Source organism: Eptatretus burgeri, chromosome 15, assembly GCF_056783735.1.
Source record: "Eptatretus burgeri isolate ZD-2024b chromosome 15, Ebu_testis_v1, whole genome shotgun sequence".
Lineage (NCBI taxonomy): Eukaryota > Metazoa > Chordata > Myxini > Myxiniformes > Myxinidae > Eptatretus > Eptatretus burgeri.
In genome coordinates this window covers 70,099,438-70,120,551 of record NC_140975.1, presented here as the reverse complement: position 1 = coordinate 70,120,551, position 21,114 = coordinate 70,099,438, and the positions used below count along the sequence as shown (strand labels likewise).

The window sequence follows — 21,114 nt, the reverse complement described above, 5'->3', positions numbered from 1 at the left end:
GATTTTCCATTTTGTTTGATTACCAAGTAGATAGAGTAAAGATATATCTCACGCCTCTGCACATGTGTGATCGGGAAGAATTCAGAGAATGTATGGTGAAACGAAATACTCGTCTTCCTATTCATGTTCAAAATGCAACATTCATTTTAAACAAGTTGTTCCTCGATCATAAACTGAGGTTCGAAGATGGACAAAAGTGAACCTATTACTTTTAACCCCACTTTCCGCTTCGTATGCAGGGAGTAAAAAAAAACACGGCATCTTATCTTCACGTCACCTAAATACAAGGAAATGAATGTAGAGAGTACCATGGCACACAAAACATGTTTGTATCAAGCTTTATTTTCTAAAAAATATATGTGGAACAGGTAGCAAGAGTGAAAGCACGATGACACACGAGGCTATATAAATACTCATAAAGCACTGAGAGCTACGGGCCACAGGGAATGGGCTGATCGAGGCAAAAACTGGAACCGCTTCAGGGACGCAAGAAGTGGAGGTGAAAAACGTGGGGGCAGAATGGGATTAACGCTGGGGGGGGGGGTGGATGTGAGCACAGAGGTTCGGGTTTGAGTCTAGGCCTCGCTCCGTAAAGTTAAAGATCAAAGTGAAGCCTCGGGCGCGCCGACCCAGGTGCAGTCCCGGGCTTCGGTCGGGTGGGCTCTGGAGCGAAACCCCCACCAAGGAAGGCAAAAGTTATCTAAACAATCAAATACATTTTGGACGAAGCTTTGTAGAGGATGCAGGTATGCGAGTGGGTGTGTGCAAACAAAACAGGTATTAACAACATGTACACAGTGGCCATCGGGAAAAATACGGGACCCCTGGTCTCGCGACGGCCCATGGCTAAAGACCTCTCGACCCGTCATACGTGCCGCTATCAAAATTCGAGGTTCGGCAAAGCCGCGTCGGAGGGGGCTCAGATGACTTGACGTTTGAGAATTTGTTTTCCACCTTTAATCATTTGTTCCCGTAACCTTCAACAACCAATCATCCCCCCCACCCCCCATCCCTTGACGAGGGTGCTGAAGAAGTAACCTCAAAATAAGCACCATGTTATATCACTCATTCACTACAAATTTCAAAACGGAAACTAACCCTAACACCCTCTTGAAGCTTCAGTGTCCTTGAAAACATTCAATGACTAGGAAGAAAAGGCCTACAAAGTAAGGTTGATGACAAAATATCAAAAAGAAAATATTCCTGGCACACAAAGGAAGCAACGGACAATCGGTCCAGAGAGATGCAACAGGAATTGGTCAGAGGGTCGAGTAGATGTTCCGACAATCTGCAGAGATGTGAAAGATCAGCTTTGAATGTGGACACTGGATTTGAACCAGGGACCACAAGACAGTAAGCCATTAGGTCATTATCCCAAGAATAGTTTAAACCTTTACATATTATTGTTTATCCAAACTCCACATTGACCCTCTCAAATACAATGGTCGAATCAAACATCTTCGCCCCACCTATAAAAAAAAAACAATATCATGGCTTCCAGCCCAATGTCACACCAGCCCCCTCCACACTCCATACCCTCCCCCCCAAAAAGAAAAGTAGTTCTGGAGCCCCACCAGACACCAAGTCCGAATGAACAAATGTCTGTCACACCAAGGATGGAGACCCTGCAGCGACGTGGAAGGAGATCTCGCTACCTGCACTTTTTCATTAATTGGATTTTTTTTTAACGTTTTAATCTTTTCTTTTAGGAACTAAGAAAGCTGAGGATGGGAAAGCAGCAGGCAAGCGATGGTGCGAGGGACATGGAGCTAACTGTAAGAGAAAAGTGGAAGGAAAACTATTTTGCAACAGTGGCAGCGATTGGGAAGGCTGGGGAGATGGTGGGAGGGGGGGGATACCAGATCCAGTAGAGTTTTTTTCTTCTTTTACCCCTTACCCTTCTACAAACACACCTTACTGTGGCCCACTCCCAGCACCTGAACCCTCAATTTGGTCGAGCGAGGTCGATGCGGAGGAAGATAACGAAGCGGCAGAAGAGGAGGATGAAGAAGACGATGATGACGATGATGATGAAGGAGATGGTGGAGCAAGAGGGCGGAGAGCACTAAGCTGTGCAGAGAGGTCGAACAGACCCCGGGCAGGCGACTGAGCCTTGACTTCAAAGGGATCTGGGGATAATGGACCGGCTCCGGCCTCGAGCAAGGCTGCGATAGCCTCCCCATTGGCTGCGACATCCGGTTTAGGAGAAGCGCTACTGCCACTGCCTCTTTCGACCCTATCATCTTGAAACTCTGATCCGACATCCCGAAGATGGTGCTGCGGATCCTCAAAAACATCGGAAGGCCCAAACCGGAGTGCGAGTCCGGGGTTACAAGTCGCATCCAAATTCTGATTGAAAGCCACTTCTTCAATATTGTCTTGCTTGCCATCAACTTTTTCATCTTTAACCTCAACATTAACCTCTTCCTCCACAGCAGCCTCTTCATCCTCCACTTTATCTGGATTAGGAGTTTCCGTGTTGCTTTTGGTGGAAACGTCATCAACAGTCACCTCACGATCAGTCGTCACATCTTTACCGTCATTAGAAGAAGAAGAACCGGCAGCATCGCAGACGCCAAAAGAGGACTTGCATGCATCTGTTTGCTGATCAAATGGAACGGTCGCCGAATCAACCCTGGACTCAAACGTGACACTATCAGGGTCAGATGTCAGGTCTCTGCTATCATCCGAGAGCTCGATACAGTCAACATTCTCAGCCTCTATCTCATTGCTGCAATTACCAACGAGCTCAATTTTCACCTCTGAGCTATTTTCAGTCACATCTTCACCCTTGCTTTCCTCAGTATTTTCAATCCTTGACTCCTCTTTAATAACCACCTCTTCCTCTTTTTTGTAATCATTTTCATCATCCTTTTTTTCTTCTTTTATCCTTGTATGGGCAACGACAAGGTTTGGAGAGGGGCTTGGAAAGATGAGGGGGTGTTTTACCATGGCAAGCTGTCGCATATCGAACCCCAGCAGCACCTCGGTCTGCCAGCGCTCCACAGAGCGTAAGCACTGGCGCCGCTTGATGGTGAAGAGGCCTGTGACCTCTGTGCGGTTCAGCCAAAGCCGTTCAGCAAGGACAGCCAGTTCCCCACGCACAGGATATGGCTGCATGTGAAAGTATCGAAGCAAGAAGCGCTTCCGCTCCTCATAACTGCGGCCCGCTACACCAGAAGGGTCCAAAATGAGATCTACAGCAGGTGGTGGAGGCTCAGAAGATCGCTGTGCATTACTGTGCATCAAACTCTGCTCGACGGGCTGCCCACTGGAAGTCGGCTGTGCCCGCGTGATGCCAACGCAATGCCGCTGATGCGCGGCCACCGTACCAGGTTGCACTGGATCCTGATAACGACCTCGGCAACGAGTGCAGCAGTATGAAACCGTTTGGCGTGCTGGGTGGCGCAGAGTGAATACGTTATGTTTCGCATTGAGATGCTGCTCCATCAAAGCAGCAAGCTGCCCTTTCAAGCCAACAACACGTTCTTGACAGAACAGACAGAGGGACTTCAGAATCCCACCACCGGGAACACCCTCATTGGGTCGGGGACCCTGGAAACCAGAACGAATAGGGCCAGGGCGAGAGATGGTACCCGATGGACCGAGTGGACGCCCCCTCATTGCAGAGCTCGAGGTGCAAGGCACAGCTCCTCGACCGACCGCCATGTTGCCGTGGTCCTGTGTCGGTCGAGGTAAGGATCCTCCATGCTTTTTGTGGACATGTGCCATGAGAGAAGCTGTATTAGGAAAGGACATGCGACAAGCATGGCACACATCTCCATGCTGTGTGGAAAGGTGCGCTGCCAGTTGGCTGGCGCGCACAGTCAGTCCACAGATCCCACAACGTGCCACTCCACCGGTACTTTGTCCTGCGGGACTGCTGCTGCTTTGTAAGGGGGGTCGGCGCCCGGGTCGGAACCCAGGGCACGGCCCAGCGCGATGCCGGAGGAAGCCTTCCTCGGGCACAAGCTCCATACACGCCTCGCACAGCTTCCAACGCTGTGCAGCCGTCGATGGCCTTCCCCTGGCGAGAACTCTGGCACTGGGATTAGAGTTGCTCATTTGATTTACCAAACGGCCGGAGATCGGCAACGGTGAGCCACTTGCACGTCCAGCTTGATGCAGCACCTAAGCATTTGGGGGAGAAAAGGAATAGAAAACAAAATTTAAATTCATAGCTAGCAAATCACCAATAACTTTCCCCAATGACATGCCCCATCCAATCATTTCCTATACACTGGCACTCATACCACCTTGCCATTTCCAATTAGTCAAACACAAAGTTTGAGTCTCACCCTGTCAGGGATGGGCTTGCGTCCTGCTTCACCAGCAGAAAGCCCTCCAAGCTTTAGGTAGTGACCCACAAGTGTCCGAGGGTCAGCCACTCCATGCATGTCTGCCACATGTCGCACCAGCAACGCGTAAGCTTCTTCCTTCAGGCCACATCTCTTGCAGAAGTAAACATCGACGTAGCGCCCGTTCTTTGAGGCCATCTGGTTGGTGGCAGCTGCAGCAGCAGCAGAGGCAGAAGGGGTATTCGACTGAGGACGAATGGGCAGTGGTGGTGGAGCAAATCCGTTGGGTGTGATGGCTGGTGGTGCTGCCCGGCACAGCTCCAAGGTCAAACCAACTACTTCGGAAACTGCTACAAGGCGATGCGCCCGTGCCACATGTGCCCGCAAAGCAGCATAGCTGACGCTCTTTTGCGAGCAACGGCGGCACACAAAGAAGCGGCGTGTAAACAGGGCTCCGGGAGGCTGTGGCACGACTCGTTGGCCGTGCCGCTGTGGCGCAGGAGGCTCACGGCGTGGAGGGTGGAACGCCGCCACATGCCGCTCCATGGCAGCGCGATGCGCACGGTAAGGGCAGAAAAGGCACACAAGAGGAAGACAGTCATCGAGGCGTGAACGATGCTGAGCTTCGGCGTGTGCCTCCAGGGCTCGAGGATTGGCTGCCACATGTCCGCAGAGGCGGCAACGCAGGTGGAACGGTGGGCCCTAGGAAGAGAAGAGTGGGTGAGCCCATTTCGAAGGTGAAGCTGCTATAGGAGCACAACTACCGTTTCTTTTCTCAAATGCAGAAGTATCACCAAGACAAAGTACAATAAATAGACAAACCAACTCATGTCTCGGATGCAGAGTATCAGTAGTAATTTTACTTTAATGCAGTAAGTGGAATACGATTTCACTGTTTCAGAACCATTTTATTTACTTTTTTTGTACCATGCACCTCATATGGTCTTTGAGATAATGTAAGCCGAATATCACGTTACTCGAGCGCAGAACAAAGTCGAAGATAGCGCGACACAAAACCACAAACTCGGAAATAATATATAAGATTCCTTGCCTTTAATTTGCACCTCCTCAGACATATAAAAGTGGTTTCTTTTGTAAATAAATACCAAGTAAAATCCTAACGTGGTATATGAATTGATATTTGCCATTGTAATTTAAAATGATCACGTAACAAACTCATGATGATGACCCAGTTTAAATACAACTGAAAAGAAAATAAAAATAATAATAATAATAATCCAAATCTGCCTTGTGTCATTTTGTTCCGATGAAGGGTCAAATGCCCGAAACGTTCGCTTTGATTCGTTTACCACGGCGGTTAGCACAACTTGGTCAACGTCTTGTCGATTTCATCCATTCTTCAACCGATCCACCGATGAAGATCGACAACGGCATTCACCAGTGAGACGAGAGAGAGAGACCCATCTCTCTCTCTCTCACCCTCTCACCCTCTCACCCATCTCTCTCTCACTCACTCTCACTCACTCACTCACTCACTCACTCACTCACTCACTCTCTCTCACTCTCTCTCACTCTCTCTCACTCTCTCTCACTCTCTCTCACTCTCTCTCACTCTCTCTCACTCACTCTCACTCTCTCTCACTCTCTCTCACTCTCTCTCACTCACTCTCACTCACTCTCACTCACTCTCACTCACTCTCTCTCACTCACTCTCTCTCACTCTCACTCACTCTCTCTCACTCTCACTCGCTCTCTCTCGCTCTCTCTCACTCTCTCTCACTCTCTCTCACTCTCTCTCACTCTCTCTCACTCTCTCTCACTCTCTCACTCACTCTCTCACTCACTCTCTCTCACTCTCTCTCACTCTCTCTCACTCTCTCTCACTCTCTCTCACTCTCTCTCACTCTCTCTCACTCTCTCTCACTCTCTCTCACTCTCTCTCACTCTCTCTCACTGTCTCTCACTCTCTCTCACTGTCTCTCACTCTCTCTCACTCTCTCTCACTCTCTCTCACTCTCTCTCACTCTCTCTCACTCTCTCTCACTCTCTCTCACTCTCTCTCACTCTCTCTCACTCTCTCTCTCTCTCTCTCTCTCTCTCTCTCACTCTCTCTCACTCTCTCTCACTCTCTCTCACTCTCTCTCACTCTCTCTCACTCACTCTCTCTCTGTCTCTCATTCAACAGTGAGTCTCCTGCAACCACCAACCCCAAAATGCCAAGTCTCAAGAATTCCACGAACGAGATGCGACAATTTTTTTTTTTTTTTTTTAATCCTTCGCTTTCTTGGACCCTTTCCCTCTACCAGCAGCGATTCAGCATTCCGTTTAGCTGCACATTTCTTTTCCAAGATGAGGTTTTGCGGTCTCATTCAACGGCCGGTACTTAAAAAGTACAAAATTATTCCGAGAGAAAGGTTCTCATTTCATGTTCCACCGGTCTGTTTCCCCCCCTCATGCAAGCGGTACCTACAAGGGGCAGAAAGTGCCTGTGTGGCCTTTTCAAGGCATCTCATTTGATCCCCTGGTCAGGGCCATAAAACTGTGTCCCCCATTTTGCTTCGATGAAGGGTTAACACCCAAAAATGTTAACTTCTCCCCACTTCCCATGGTGGCGAGCATACCTTAATCAATGTTCACCCCAAAATTCCATGAAATATACCAGAAACTCTCACCTTGTTGCCATCCCCAAATCTACAGTTTAATCCTCACCTCCATTCGTCCCCTTCTTGAACCACATGTGGAACCACTTCCCCCGAGTCTGTCTCACGCTCCCCCCCCCCCCCAAGACTTCCCGAGCCACCTACGATTACCAGTTTCGACATCTGAGCTTTACTCCACCCGCTGAGACAACCCCCTTTCATCTGCAGCTCCTTTCCTCGTACTTTTATGCATCTGTGCATTTTTGCCATCCCACTTCTCTGACCCTGTTGTTGTACTCTGACATGAGCTAAAGCACCAATACCAAAATGAGAAAAATATCGTACAGATAAGCACAGAACATGCTTATGAAACAGTGATATAACGAGCATGCAGCAAAATGTCAGATAACCAAGCACCTAATGAAGATCTTCAAATACACACACGAGAAATACTCCAGTTTCCAAGATTGCATAAGCTCGGTATTTCTTGGGCCAATTTGAGTCCACATGGAAAACTAGGGCTCGCAGGGCCATACCTTTCGCCGCTTAGGCGGTGGAGGATCTCCACATGACATGTGATCCCAGCTTGTGTGCTTGAAGAACCACGACACCCTCTCCCGATCCTGGTCATCTTCCTGGCAAACACAATGTTCAATCAGGACGTGAACATCCAATTACCAATCTCCATTTCTTACCAACCTTTTCCAACTCACCTCTTTCTCCTCCCACTAACGGCTTCATTCCACCCACAGCCCCCCCCCCATGATAAACAAACAACTTTTTCCAATCAACACTCTCTTGGCCCTTCTGAGGCCATCAATCATTCCCCAGCTTACGTTATGTTCGTGGTTGCACGCATGAAGACCGATGTCCTGTAGGATGCGTTTCACTGCAGCACGTCCTTTTCGGATACTCTCCAAATTACACACTGGCAGCTGGTACATGGTGCCTTCCACCTGCACCTGCAACATATACAACAACCATTTTCTCATTAAATACGGAGAGCGGAGGTGCGACAGGGAGGGGGTGCAGGGGAGAGCGGAGGTGCGACTGGGAGGGGGCAGGGGGGAGCGGAGGTGCGACCTGGAGGGGACATGGGGGAGCGGAGGTGCGACCTGGAGGGGACATGGGGGAGCGGAGGTGCGACCGGGAGGGGCAGGGGGAGCGGAGGCGTGACCGGGGGCAGGGGGAGCGGAGGTGCGACTGGGGGGCAGGGGGAGCGGAGGTGCGACTGGGGGGCAGGGGGGAGCGGAGGTGCGACTGGGGGGGCAGGGGGAGCGGAGGTGTGACTGGGGGTCAGGGGGAGTGGAGGTGTGACTGGGGGGCAGGGGGTAGTTGAGGTGGGACTTGAGGGGAGGGGCAAGGGAGAGCGAAGGTAGGACTTGGGGAGGAGGGGCAGGAGAGAGCGGAGGTGGGACGGAAGAGAGGAAGTGGGACGGGCAGGGGAGAATGACCATCACCATGACCACCACCATGCTGATTGACAGGGACCGCAAGTTTCAAACAAAATAATTTCAATCAGGAAATAATTTTTACGCTTCTTCAATTGCTGATAAACCTTGATCGATCATAGTGCACCAGATTCCATTCACAGCACTTCCCGAATCTTCTTCCTAATAATCACCCTCTCCTGCTGCATTCCACTACCACCAGCTCTCTCGAACAGCAAATCCCCCATTCCACCCAATGCTCGACTTCACAGACTGCATCACCCCCACAGACCCCTTCTGCCTCCGATGCTGAATCACCCCCAGCCCAAGAACCTCTTCCCTCTCATGACACATCCACCCCCAACAATAAAACCCTCCGTCTCAATCCACATTCTAGCCCCCCCTGCATCCCACCCAACGCCCTACCCCTTATGCAGCATCCTCCTCCACCGACTCCTTCTCACTCACACTACATCCCCCTTGACAATGCTGACATTCCTCCTCCTTTTACTCAACCTACCACCCCTAACCCCCCCCCCCCCAAAAAAATAAGAGCGACACCCCTCCCCCTCCTTTTTCCTCTCCATCCCACACACACTCCAGTACATCCTAACCTTTGCTCGATTCTAAACAGGTTTTGTTTTTAATCTTTTCCCAAATGTAATCCCCAGGCCTTTCATCTTTCCCCACAACCCGTCGACCTCCATCCACTTCCTCTTCCAGACCTAACAACCACTTCCGTTCTTTATCTGATGTTCTGCATTTACAACATATAAACGGCACGAACGACCCCAATGGTGATGTTCTTGGTGAATAGGTCCAAGCGAAATTTCTGTTTCATCAATAACCTGCCCCTCCCCCTGCCCCCTCCTCCTCTTCCCGTCACCCTCCCACCCCCACCTCCCCTCCAAACTGGACCCTCCTCTGGCTGAGAAACTTATAAACCGTCCGTTGATTAAGGAAAAGCCTTGCAGCCGATAGCGGTCCATCAGTGCAGCCTCGAACCCGGACACCATTGTCCCTCCCCGTGCGGACCTCACCTCGTCTCGTCTCGTCTCACGCGAACAGCTCGAGCGACACGCGGAGGGTTTGGGGGCCGCACGAGCGAGTTTATGAATTAACGGGCAGAGCGAGGGGAGGGGGGAACACGGGGGGCTCTGGGAAGGGGAGAGGGCCGAGGAGCGGGGGATCGAGCTAAGGCAGTTCGAGACGAGGCGAGACGGCAATCTCGGTACTGCCTAACATGGCTGCGCGGGGAAGAGGAGAAAGAGGGAGAAACGAGGCGAGATCCGGGCCCGATACTGCCCCCTAGCGAGGAACGAACGAAGGAAAAAGTGAAGGACGGAAGAGGACTGCGGAGAATGGGAAGGACAGCGTGGAAATAAAATAAAGGGAAGAGCATTGTTGAGAGAGAACGAGGATATTGAATGATTGAAGGAGGTAGTGAGATGTCACAGAGTGAATAAGTGGTGGAGGGAGATGGGGGAAAAGTGGTGGAGGGAGATGGGGGAAAAGTGGTGGAGGGAGATGGGGGGAAAGTGGTGGAGGGAGATGGGGGGAAAGTGGTGGAGGGAGATGGGGGAAAGTGGTGGAGGGAGATGGGGGAAAGTGGTGGAGGGAGATGGGGGAAAGTGGTGGAGGGAGATGGGGGAAAGTGGTGGAGGGAGATGGGGGAAAGTGGTGGAGGGAGATGGGGGAAAGTGGTGGAGGGAGATGGGGGAAAGTGGTGGAGGGAGATGGGGGGAAAGTGGTGGAGGGAGATGGGGGAAAGTGGTGGAGGGAGATGGGGGAAAGTGGTGGAGGGAGATGGGGGAAAGTGGTGGAGGGAGATGGGGGAAAGTGGTGGAGGGAGATGGGGGGAAAGTGGTGGAGGGAGATGGGGGAAAGTGGTGGAGGGAGATGGGGGAAAGTGGTGGAGGGAGATGGGGGAAAGTGGTGGAGGGAGATGGGGGGAAAGTGGTGGAGGGAGATGGGGGGAAAGTGGTGGAGGGAGATGGGGGGAAAGTGGTGGAGGGAGATGGGGGAAAGTGGTGGAGGGAGATGGGGGGAAAGTGGTGGAGGGAGATGGGGGAAAGTGGTGGAGGGAGATGGGGGAAAGTGGTGGAGGGAGATGGGGGAAAGTGGTGGAGGGAGATGGGGGGAAAGTGGTGGAGGGAGATGGGGGAAAGTGGTGGAGGGAGATGGGGGAAAGTGGTGGAGGGAGATGGGGGGAAAGTGGTGGAGGGAGATGGGGGGAAAGTGGTGGAGGGAGATGGGGGAAAGTGGTGGAGGGAGATGGGGGGAAAGTGGTGGAGGGAGATGGGGGAAAGTGGTGGAGGGAGATGGGGGAAAGTGGTGGAGGGAGATGGGGGAAAGTGGTGGAGGGAGATGGGGGGAAAGTGGTGGAGGGAGATGGGGGAAAGTGGTGGAGGGAGATGGGGGAAAGTGGTGGAGGGAGATGGGGGGAAAGTGGTGGAGGGAGATGGGGGGAAAGTGGTGGAGGGAGATGGGGGAAAGTGGTGGAGGGAGATGGGGGGAAAGTGGTGGAGGGAGATGGGGGGAAAGTGGTGGAGGGAGATGGGGGAAAGTGGTGGAGGGAGATGGGGGGAAAGTGGTGGAGGGAGATGGGGGGAAAGTGGTGGAGGGAGATGGGGGGAAAGTGGTGGAGGGAGATGGGGGAAAGTGGTGGAGGGAGATGGGGGGAAAGTGGTGGAGGGAGATGGGGGGAAAGTGGTGGAGGGAGATGGGGGAAAGTGGTGGAGGGAGATGGGGGGAAAGTGGTGGAGGGAGATGGGGGAAAGTGGTGGAGGGAGATGGGGGGAAAGTGGTGGAGGGAGATGGGGGAAAGTGGTGGAGGGAGATGGGGGAAAGTGGTGGAGGGAGATGGGGGAAAGTGGTGGAGGGAGATGGGGGAAGTGGTGGAGGGAGATGGGGGAAGTGGTGGAGGGAGATGGGGGAAGTGGGAGATGCGGTAGGGGGTAAAGGGGGGAAGTGGGAGATGCAGTGGGGGGTAAGGGGGAGAAGGGGAGATGCAGTAGTGGGGTAAGGGGGTGAAGGGGAGATGCATTTGAGGGGGAGGGGAGATGCAGTTGAGGGGGAGGGGAGATGCAGTTGGGAAGTGAGGGGAAGATGCAGTATGGGGGAGGGGGAGATGCAATAGGGGGAAGGGAGATGTAATAGGGGGAGGGAGATGCAGTCAGGGGGTGGGGGAGATGCAGTCAGGGGAGTGGGGGAGATGCAGTCAGGGGGAGTGGGGGAGATGCAGTCAGGAGGGGTGGGGGAGATGGAGTCAGGGGGTGGGGGAGATGGAGTCAGGGGGTGGAGGAGATGGAGTCAGGGGGTGGGGGAGATGGAGTCAGGGGGTGGGGGAGATGGAGTCGGGGGGTGGGGAGATGCAGTAGGGGGAGAGGACATGCAGTAGGGGGAGGGACATGCAGTAGGGGGAGGGGACATGCAGTAGGGGGAGGGGACATGCAGTAGGGGGGAAGGGAGATGCAGTAGAGGGGAAGGGGGAGATGCAGTAGGGGGGAAGGGGGAGATGCAGTAGGGGAGGGGAGATGCAGTAGGGGGAGGGGAGATGCAGTAGGGGGAGGGGAGATGCAGTAGAGGGGGAAGGGGGAGATGCAGTAGAGGGGGAAGAGGGAGATGCAGTAGGGGGAGGGAGATGCAGTAGGGGGAGGGAGAGATGCAGTAGGGGGAGGGGGAGATGCAGTAGGGGGAGGGGGAGATGCAGTAGGGGGAAGGGGTAGATGCAGTAGAGGGGAAGGGGTAGATGCAGTAGAGGGGGAAGGGGAGATGCAGTAGAGGGGAAGGGGAGATGCAGTGAGGGGGAAGGGGAGATGCAGTGGGGTGGGGGAAGGGTGATGTGATGAAGTAGTGGGAGAGGCGGAATATGAGGATGTAGCGGGTGGGAGAAGGAGTGCGGGAGAAGGAGTGCAGAGGAGTGAGGAGTGGAGGGGCAGTGCGAAATGAATGGGTGGGAGAGGGAGAAAAGGAGTGGGGGGGAGGAAGAGAAGGAGTGGGGGAGGCAAGAGGGAGAGGAGAGGGAGAGAAGGAGTGGGGGGTAGAGGGAGAGAAGGGGGAGGAAGAAAAGGAGTGGGGGGGAGAGGGAGAGAAGGAGTGGGGGAGGCAAGAGGGAGAGAAGGAGTGGGGGGGCAAGAGGGAGAGAAGGAGTGGGGGGCAAGAGGGAGAGGAGTGGTGGTGGGGGCAAGAGGGAGAGAAGGAGTGGGGGTAGAGGGAGAGAAGGAGTGGGGGTAGAGGGAGAGAAGGAGTGGGGGTAGAGGGAGAGAAGGAGTGGGGGTAGAGGGAGAGAAGGAGTGGGGGAAGCGGGAGAGAAGGAGTGGGGGTAGAGGGAGAGAAGGAGTGGGGGTAGAGGGAGAGAAGGAGTGGGGGTAGAGGGAGAGAAGGAGTGGGGGGCAAGAGGGAGAGAAGGAGTGGGGGGCAAGAGGGAGAGAAGGAGTGGCGGGGCAAGAGGGAGAGAAGGAGTGGGGGGGCAAGAGGGAGAGAAGGAGTGGGGGGGCAAGAGGGAGAGAAGGAGTGGGGGGCAAGAGGGAGAGAAGGAGTGGGGGGCAAGAGGGAGAGAAGGAGTGGGGGGCAAGAGGGAGAGAAGGAGTGGGGGGCAAGAGGGAGAGAAGGAGTGGGGGGCAAGAGGGAGAGAAGGAGTGGGGGGGCAAGAGGGAGAGAAGGAGTGGGGGGGAAAAGAGGGAGAGGAGTGGGGGGAAAGAGGGGAGGAGTGGAGGGGGGCAAGAGGGGAGGAGTGGAGGGGGCAAGAGGGAGAGAAGGAGTGGGGGGGGAAAGAGGGAGAAGAGTGGGGGGAGGGAGAAGAAGGAGTGGGGGTAGAGGGAGAGAAGAGGGAGAGGAGGAAGAGGGAGAGAGGAGTGGAGGGTGGGCAAGAGGGAGAGGAGTGGGGGGCAAGAGGGAGAGGAGTGGGGGAGGGGGAGAAGGAGTGGGGAGGGGGAGAAGGAGTGGGGAGGGGGAGAAGGAGTGGGGGAGGGGGAGAAGGAGTGGGGGAGGGGAGAAGGAGTGGGGGGAGGGGGAGAAGGAGTGGGGGGAGGGGAGAAGGAGTGGGGGGGAGGGGAGAAGGAGTGGGGGGAGGGGGAGAAGGAGTGGAGGGGAGGGGGAGAAGGAGTGGAGGGGAGGAGGGGAGAAGGAGTGGGGGGAGGGGAGAAGGAGTGGGGGGGAGGGGAGAAGGAGTGGGGGGAGGGGGAGAAGGAGTGGGGGGAGGGGGAGAAGGAGTGGGGGAGGGGGAGAAGGAGTGGGGGGAGGGGAGAAGGAGTGGGGGGAGGGGAGAAGGAGTGGGGGAGGGGGAGAAGGAGTGGGGGGAGGGGAGAAGGAGTGGCAGGGGAGGAGAAGAAGGAGAAGGAGTGAGTGAGGGTGGGTGGAGAAGAGACGAATGGGGATAGGGCGGTGAGGATGGAAGATGATGTGGTGGGGATGGATTGTGGAGGGGTTGAGTGTGAGGAGTGCAGATGAAATGGGGATGGAGTGCAGGGAGTGAAGATGAAGTGATTTGGGGGGGGGGGTGAGTTCAAGATGTGGAGTGAATGCAGAGGACAATTGAGGAGGAAACGGTTGGAGATGGGTAAGGGGACAATCTCAGTGAGATATCAGGTGCTGGGAAAAGGAGGAGCCGTGCAGCGGAGGGAATGGGAAGCCATGCGGTGCCGGGAAGAGGGGAGGGCCATGCGGCGGAGGGCAGAGAGGCGCCACGCGGAGGATGGGCAGAGAGGGGCCGTGCGGCGGAGGGCGGAGAGGGGCCGCGCGGCGGAGGGCGGAGAGGGGCCGCGCGGCGGAGGACAGAGAGGGGCCGTGCGGTGGAGGACAGAGAGGGGCCGTGCGGTGGAGGACAGAGAGGAGCCGTGCGGTGGAGGACAGAGAGGGGCCGTGCGGTGGAGGACAGAGAGGGGCCGTGCGGTGGAGGACAGAGAGGGCCGTGCGGTGGAGGACAGAGAGGGCCGTGCGGTGGAGGACAGAGAGGGGCCGTGCGGTGGAGGACAGAGAGGAGCCGTGCGGTGGAGGACAGAGAGGGGCCGTGCGGTGGAGGACAGAGAGGGCCGTGCGGTGGAGGACAGAGAGGGCCGTGCGGTGGAGGACAGAGAGGGCCGTGCGGTGGAGGTGTTACGGTACAGTACGAGGAAAGTGTTCCGCTGAAGGAAATGAGGGAACACGTGTTGCACGTCTCACATGGCGGGAGCGGAACACGAGACAAAGTCGAACAGGAAGTGATTTGAAGCGGATTCTTGTGGCGCAGCGCGCGAGACAAAGACTGAGGAACTTGAGAAGAGAACGATGATGACGATGACGATGATGAGGTATTTTTTTGGATGACGCAGTTGAATGAGGAGGTCGCACAGGACAGGAGTATCTCAGAAAGTGGACTCGAACGTGGTTCGTTTGGTTCGAAGCGGGAGGATAAACACGCATATACCGATTACCGGGCCGGGACCGGCGGCTCGTCGGCCTCACAAAAAAAGGAAATCTTACCAGAGTGTGACGAGATGAATGAAGTGGACACTCAAACGAAGCAACGAATAAAATGTAGACCTGAATGAGTGTGAATGTGTAAGATTGTTCGGTATTAACGAATCGAGGAGACTCGACGCGGCCGCGTCTGGCAACAAAAGCCGCCGAGTCGAGGCCGCCAGAGGTGACGTCATCGTAGCTTCTTCTTCTTCTTCTTCTTCAATTAAATTTACCTTTCGCTTTTGATGTGAAAAGACTTCTTCGGTTTTTAAGATCCAATGTGGGCCACAAATTCAGGCTGAGGATTTGAAAATGCATCAATTTTACAAAGCAGCGAAGAAGTGTCGTCATGGAGGGAAAACTGGAAAAGTAAAGACGACGTGTGAACTTGTGACGCCATAACCACGAGGGTTCACTCTGTGTTTACACGTGGTGTCCCTTTACATTGTCCAACTGCTGTGTTTTTATTTCTCTCATTAAAGTAGAACCAATCCGAACGGAAGGGATGTTTTATAAGTTGTACCGGGATCGGCGTTAAAAAACACACGTGACCACGGAGACAAAGACCTGGGGTCACCCCCTCCCCCCTTCCTGCACCATCAACCAACACACGTGACCACGGAGACAAAGACCTGGGGTCACCCCCCTCTCCTTTCTGCACCATCAACCAACACACGTGACCATGGAGACAAAGACCTGGGGTCACCCCCCCCCCCATCCTGTACGCAAAATGTCAGCCCTTCATGGTTTTTACCCTTTAACCTTGAAAACCTTCCCCTGCACCCCCCATCACCCCCCCCCCTTGAATAAAACTTCAGGTTTTCAACGTATTCTGTGCAGCGGTTCATGAATGTACAGAAGTCAAATAACCACACTCGATGATAAAATGGTCACTCACACCCGGTGAGGAAACTTTGGTGTTGTTTTTGTTTTCCTTGTCGAGGCTCATATGAGAGCTTACACACAACGCACAGCAAGGGGGGCATGAGACAAGAGGGGCGGGAGAGGGAAGGACAAAACAGTGGGGAACAGAGACATTAGGAGATCTGTGGAAGGGAGAGGGATGGGATGGAGAACACAGGGTATACAAGATGGACATTGCAGGGACTTTCAGGAAGGAAAGCAGGGAATTTGAAGGAGGTGGGCTTGGGGTGGGTTAACGGGGTTAGAAAAGATCGAGAATTTGGATGGCGGACAATAAGAGGTGGTGGTGAACAGCTGTTTTGAAGACTTGGAGGGAAGAATGAGATTGAATCGAGTGAGGGAGTTTATTCCAAAGGCGGGAAAAAAGAGGAATGAAAGCGTGAAGGTGAGCAGTGATTCGTGATTTTGGTAGTTTTACCAGAAGGGGATTGTTGGTGGACCTTGAGCGCCGTACAGAAATAGGGTGGGGACAAATCGGAGACAGCAGGGAGGGCGAGACTGGAGTGGAAACGGTAGAGGACAGAAAGACCACCAACCTGCCTGCGGTGAGAGAGTGAGAGACCCAAATGCTCAGCCTCATCGTGGGAGATGCCAATGACCCCAAATGCCTTGGTTTCCATAGCGTGAAGCTGAGAAAGGTGAGAGGCAGGAGCACCAGCCCTGAGGGGAGACCAGTACTCCATCAGGCTGCAGAGGAAAGCTTTGTCTGTGGTCAGGAGCTCAGGTGGGCCGAGGAAGTACTTTGCACAAGTGATTGAAGCAAAACTTTACACATATGACCACCTATCCATGAGGAACGAAAGGTTAACACATATGACATTGCAGGTCACATTATTTGGTGGCCATATTGGATTTACCCAAAATATATAAAAAAATCTTCTCCAGAACGACTGGACAGATCGAGGGGAAACTTCAAACAAATGTTCCCCAAGGAATGCATGTCCATGGTTGTTAAGGAAAAATTGACACGTCACGTGGTTTGGCAGCCATATTGGATTTAAGAAAAAATATTAAAGCTCCCATGACATTACTGATATTACATATATATATATATACGTCGTATCGGAGTTTTTCATCGTGATTTCTGATCTGACAATGTTTTTTCCACAATACTCGTTCTGTAAAATGTAAAATTAAAAAAAACAAACCTCTTCGGGAACGCCTCTAAAAATTCTGCCGAAATCCACAAGAAGGAGGCGTAACCCACATGACATCATCTCCAGAACAACAAAGGCTGCACCCAAATGACTCGGGTTGGTGGTCTACGTGATTGTATTGGCTTCCTGTGTGTTTCCACATTCGATTGGTCGACTCAATCGCTTCGTTCATTTCTGCTTTAAAAAAAAAATCAAACATTCGGTTTTGAATAATGGATGACATGGACTTTGATTTGTCTGGTAGCGACAATGAGTGTGAGAGAAATGAAGGATTTGTGTCTGAATCCGAAGGAGAATTGTCGGATAACATAGTCGTGGGAGGTGAAGTTCAGGCAGCTGGAAATAGAATACGGCCTTACCAGTTTGAGCCCGAAGCAGGACAAGCAGAGGAAAATGGCAATGAAATTCCATGAGTTCATGATGATCGGGAGGACATCGAAGGAAGACTTGGCAATAACAACTGGTTAGACTAAATCCTATTCGTAATTCAATAATTAAATGTAAATTCTACTTGCATACTGCTCGATATCAGAAATATTTTCGTGAGGTGACGTGACCAGTGCAGCGGACATGTTGCACCGCGGAGAATGAATCGTAAGCAAGGCCAGCGCATGTCATCGGCCGTATCTCTCCGCGCATAAAACGAAGCAACCTCGCTGTCCGGATACGATGAAAACTTGTGTGCAGAACACACCTTGTGACACAATTGTCTCGTGTCGTCCGACAAATCTGACGTTCTGTTGCATTTTTATTTATTTTATTCCTACTGATGTCATGTAGCGCCAGTAGAAAACAATGAAGAAAAGAGAATAATAAAAGAAAGCTACAGCACGTCAGATTTATCGGACTAGTTGGACGGATGATGGATTTATCGGACTAGTCTAGACTCTCGAGATCTCGAGTTGACAAGTAACTTGCATTAGCATGCACACAATGTATAAGTCAATGCGTACGAGTCCCGAGGCTTTGAGGCCGTGTAATAGGACAGATACATTTTTCTTTCATAGTTGTGCCAACGTATTTTACCCTGTTCATTTATTACAGCATTTTGGCTAAATGTTAATGAATAGCAAGCCAATGGAAGCAGGACCTTCACTTTAGAATAAACCCATGTATGTCGAGTGCAGCCATACCTGGCTTGCATGTATGTGGAATCGTACCTATCCCAGCAGGCTGGTTTCAATGAACAATTCAATAAGCTGCAAAATGTGGGTGCAGGTTTTTCACATTGTTTGATTTTAAAATTATCTCCTTGCACCTTGAAATGATGCAATATTAATCTTTGGTATTTTACTAGTATGTCCCTCTAAGTTTCTTTTTTAATGGAAAGGTTCAACAGTCACATTTTATATTTTGTGTTCATGGTGTAGTCCTTTATTGTGCATACTTGTATTGGATTTGTACACGACTCCGCCAAGGTAGTAAAGGGATAAATAATTGCCTCGTGATTGTTGTGCATACATGGCTCAGAAGCAGAATTTCTTTTCCGCGAAACCCCACAGGAATTAAGATGATCAGTGAGAGAGCAAACACATGTGCACAATGCATTTGTACGTACTTTATATGGCACGCGACATCTAGTCAATCCACTCTGTGTGAGTCGCCTTCTGGAGATGATGTCAACGGTCACGTGACCTGCGGCTCGCTGAACTCAGCTTTTTTGAGGGACGGGGCATAGCAAGTTGTGAAAAGCACTACAAATGTTCGAAATATTTATCTAATTATCCCATTGTTGATTAAAAAAAAACATGGGTGATTTCTTCACTAGGAAGGTCAAGTTAATATATAAATAACCAGAAACTTTTGAGTGTCATGGGACCTTGAAATAATGTTTTCTCTGGAACCACTTAATCAATCGACATGAAACTTCACTTTTGTGATCTAGTAATGAATATGTGGAATACATGTTTTAAATTTCAACTTGATCAGATGCATGGTCTGACAGCCAGAAATATTTACGTTTTTTGATGTGCATTTATAAAAAAAATATACATATACATATATTATATATATATATATATATACATACTTTTTTATTTTTTAAATAAGACTCACTTGGCTGTGCCTGGATGCATTTGGGGATAGAGGAGTCGCAGCTGAAATGTGACTCCTATCCAGGTTCCTCCTGAAAACTTCATCTTTGCTTTTTGCTTGCTTGGGTTCCTCCTGATTACTTCAATGGAGTACTGTACCTATTTGGTCTTCACTTTGATTCGAATTGAATTTATTTTATTCCAATTCTGAATTCAAGTGAATAATAAAAAAAAAGTCATGGGTCAGGATCAGGTGTCCAATCTATTTCTATTTCTATTCTATTTCTAGTTACACTACCAGTCAAAAGTTTTAGAACACCCCCATTTCACCGTTTTTTACTGAAATTTAAGCAGTTCAAGTCCAGTGAATAACCTGAAATGGTACATATCTAAGTGGTAAACTGCCAGAGGTTTAAAAACAAAAGTTTAGGTCACCAAAAACTGAAAAATAATGTAAATTTCAGTTGTTAAAAAAGGCCCTTTTCAGGGAATAAGTAATGGGTGAGCAACTGCAACTGTTCTGCAGCAATGGAAGTAAATTAAGCCTTGAAAGTTGATGCAAACAATTCCTACAGGTTTCCCAACTTTTGTTGATTTGTTACAAACCCTCTGTCTGTATAAAAGAATTGTCTGTATAAAACAAGACGGTAGGCTTCAAATCATGGAATGGCCAAGCACAGTCTGCAAACGTAAACCCCATCGAGCTGGTTTGGGATGAACTGGACAGAAGGGTGAAAGCAAAGCAACCTACAAGTGCAACACATTTGTGGGAACTTCTGCAACAGTGTTGGGAAGAACTTTCCGAACAATATTTGATTTCCATTGTCGAAAGAATGCCACGAGTATGTTCGGCTGTTATATCTACAAAAGGTGGCTACTTTGATGAGTTAAAAATTTCGATTAAATTTTGGTCAACAAAACAATTCCATGATTTCTTTTTTATTTGCAATTGTTTATTTGTTCTATGTTTTAATTTCAGAGTACATTGAAACATTAAACTGATTACATTTCAGTAAAAACTGGAAAAATGGGGGTGTTCTAAAACTTTCGACTGGCAGTGTCTGTCTCTTATTAATTACGTAACACACCAGTACGCAAACACCACACAAAATAAGTCCTGGTGAGAGTCTGCAATCTCTGATTGCTCTTTTTGTTGTTTGTTTGTTTGTCTGTCTGTCCACTCGCCTCCAGCCCAAAAGTTTCGTAAAATTTGGTCGATCAAAAAAGGTCTACATCGGCTAATATGCCAATTTGGACAAAATTTTCTGAAATCCTCAAATTTCACCCCATTGACTTGAAATTTGAAGACCATTTGCATATCAGATCATTGAATTCAACCACATATTAATTTTGATGTAAAATTGGCTGAAAGGTCAACATAGACCAAAAGGTCAACGAAGGCCAAGTTTCTAAAATCCTCAATTTTAATCCGATTGACTTGAAATTTTAAGAGCATTTGTATGTCAAGTCGCTGAATTCAATCACAAATTAAATTTAAGGTCAAAAGGTCAACACAGGCCTAATTTCTACAATTAATAGATCGGGCCAAAAACTTATATAAAATCATTATATCTCAAAAGTTTGTGGACGAGTTACGACAAAACCAGATGGACGAGTTGGTTCGGTGACAAGAACAATCGGATTCGATTTTGGTTCAGATCAAGCCCATACATGGGATACAAAACGTGAACTGTTTAACCTGGCAGAGGTATGCTCTCTACCGAGTGCCGTTCTACTTTGTTCTGTTTTGCCAAGTGTCACTCTACGAGTGATTATTAATTTGTTTGTCTGTCTCTCTCTCTGTCTGCACGTGTGTAGGACGTCTCAAAAAGTTGCAGACGGATTCAGATGAAACTTGGTGGACAGGTTGGGTGTGTGACCATGACGAATTGTTTCGATTTTGGCGAAGGTCCGAATCCGGATCTGGATTCGATAATTATTTAATGTTTTTAAATGAATCTTCACAATTGAGAGATACAGCCAAAAACGATATATAGCACGATATCTCAAAAATGTATTGGGCCCGATATGTTCTCGTCGATCAGGCATTACGTTGCAGAGGTATACACTCCACCGAGTGCCCTTCCAGTTACTTTTGTTTTTAGAAGTGGCCTTGAAAAACATCACGATTAGCAATCCATACAACTTTACACTGATTTCATCCAAAACGGAAAAGACCCTTGAGGAGGGGTGCAAAGGAAGTTGCAAAAACCTCCATTGTGTGACCCTTA

At 50.6% G+C, this 21,114-nt stretch overlaps 1 protein-coding gene across 3 annotated transcripts; it reads right to left on the bottom strand.

Annotated features, from left to right (window-relative positions):
• Window positions 1-322: 322 nt before the first annotated feature.
• Window positions 323-15,039, bottom strand: LOC147012481 (activity-dependent neuroprotector homeobox protein-like). Of its 3 annotated transcripts, none has more exons than XM_085856792.1 (5): window positions 14,791-15,039; window positions 7,735-7,860; window positions 7,435-7,533; window positions 4,299-5,000; window positions 323-4,131 (listed from the first exon to the last, which is right to left on the bottom strand). In XM_085856792.1, exons 2-5 carry the CDS (start codon window positions 7,840-7,842, stop codon window positions 1,915-1,917), a joined length of 3,126 nt encoding a protein of 1,041 aa, XP_085712918.1. In that variant the 5' UTR covers window positions 7,843-7,860; window positions 14,791-15,039; the 3' UTR covers window positions 323-1,914. The 3 variants fall into 3 exon arrangements, with proteins under 3 accessions (XP_085712918.1, XP_085712919.1, XP_085712920.1); XM_085856793.1 differs by lacking the exon at window positions 14,791-15,039 and adding an exon at window positions 9,369-9,786; XM_085856794.1 differs by lacking the exon at window positions 14,791-15,039 and adding an exon at window positions 8,457-8,752.
• Between the last annotated feature and the right edge of the window lie 6,075 nt (window positions 15,040-21,114).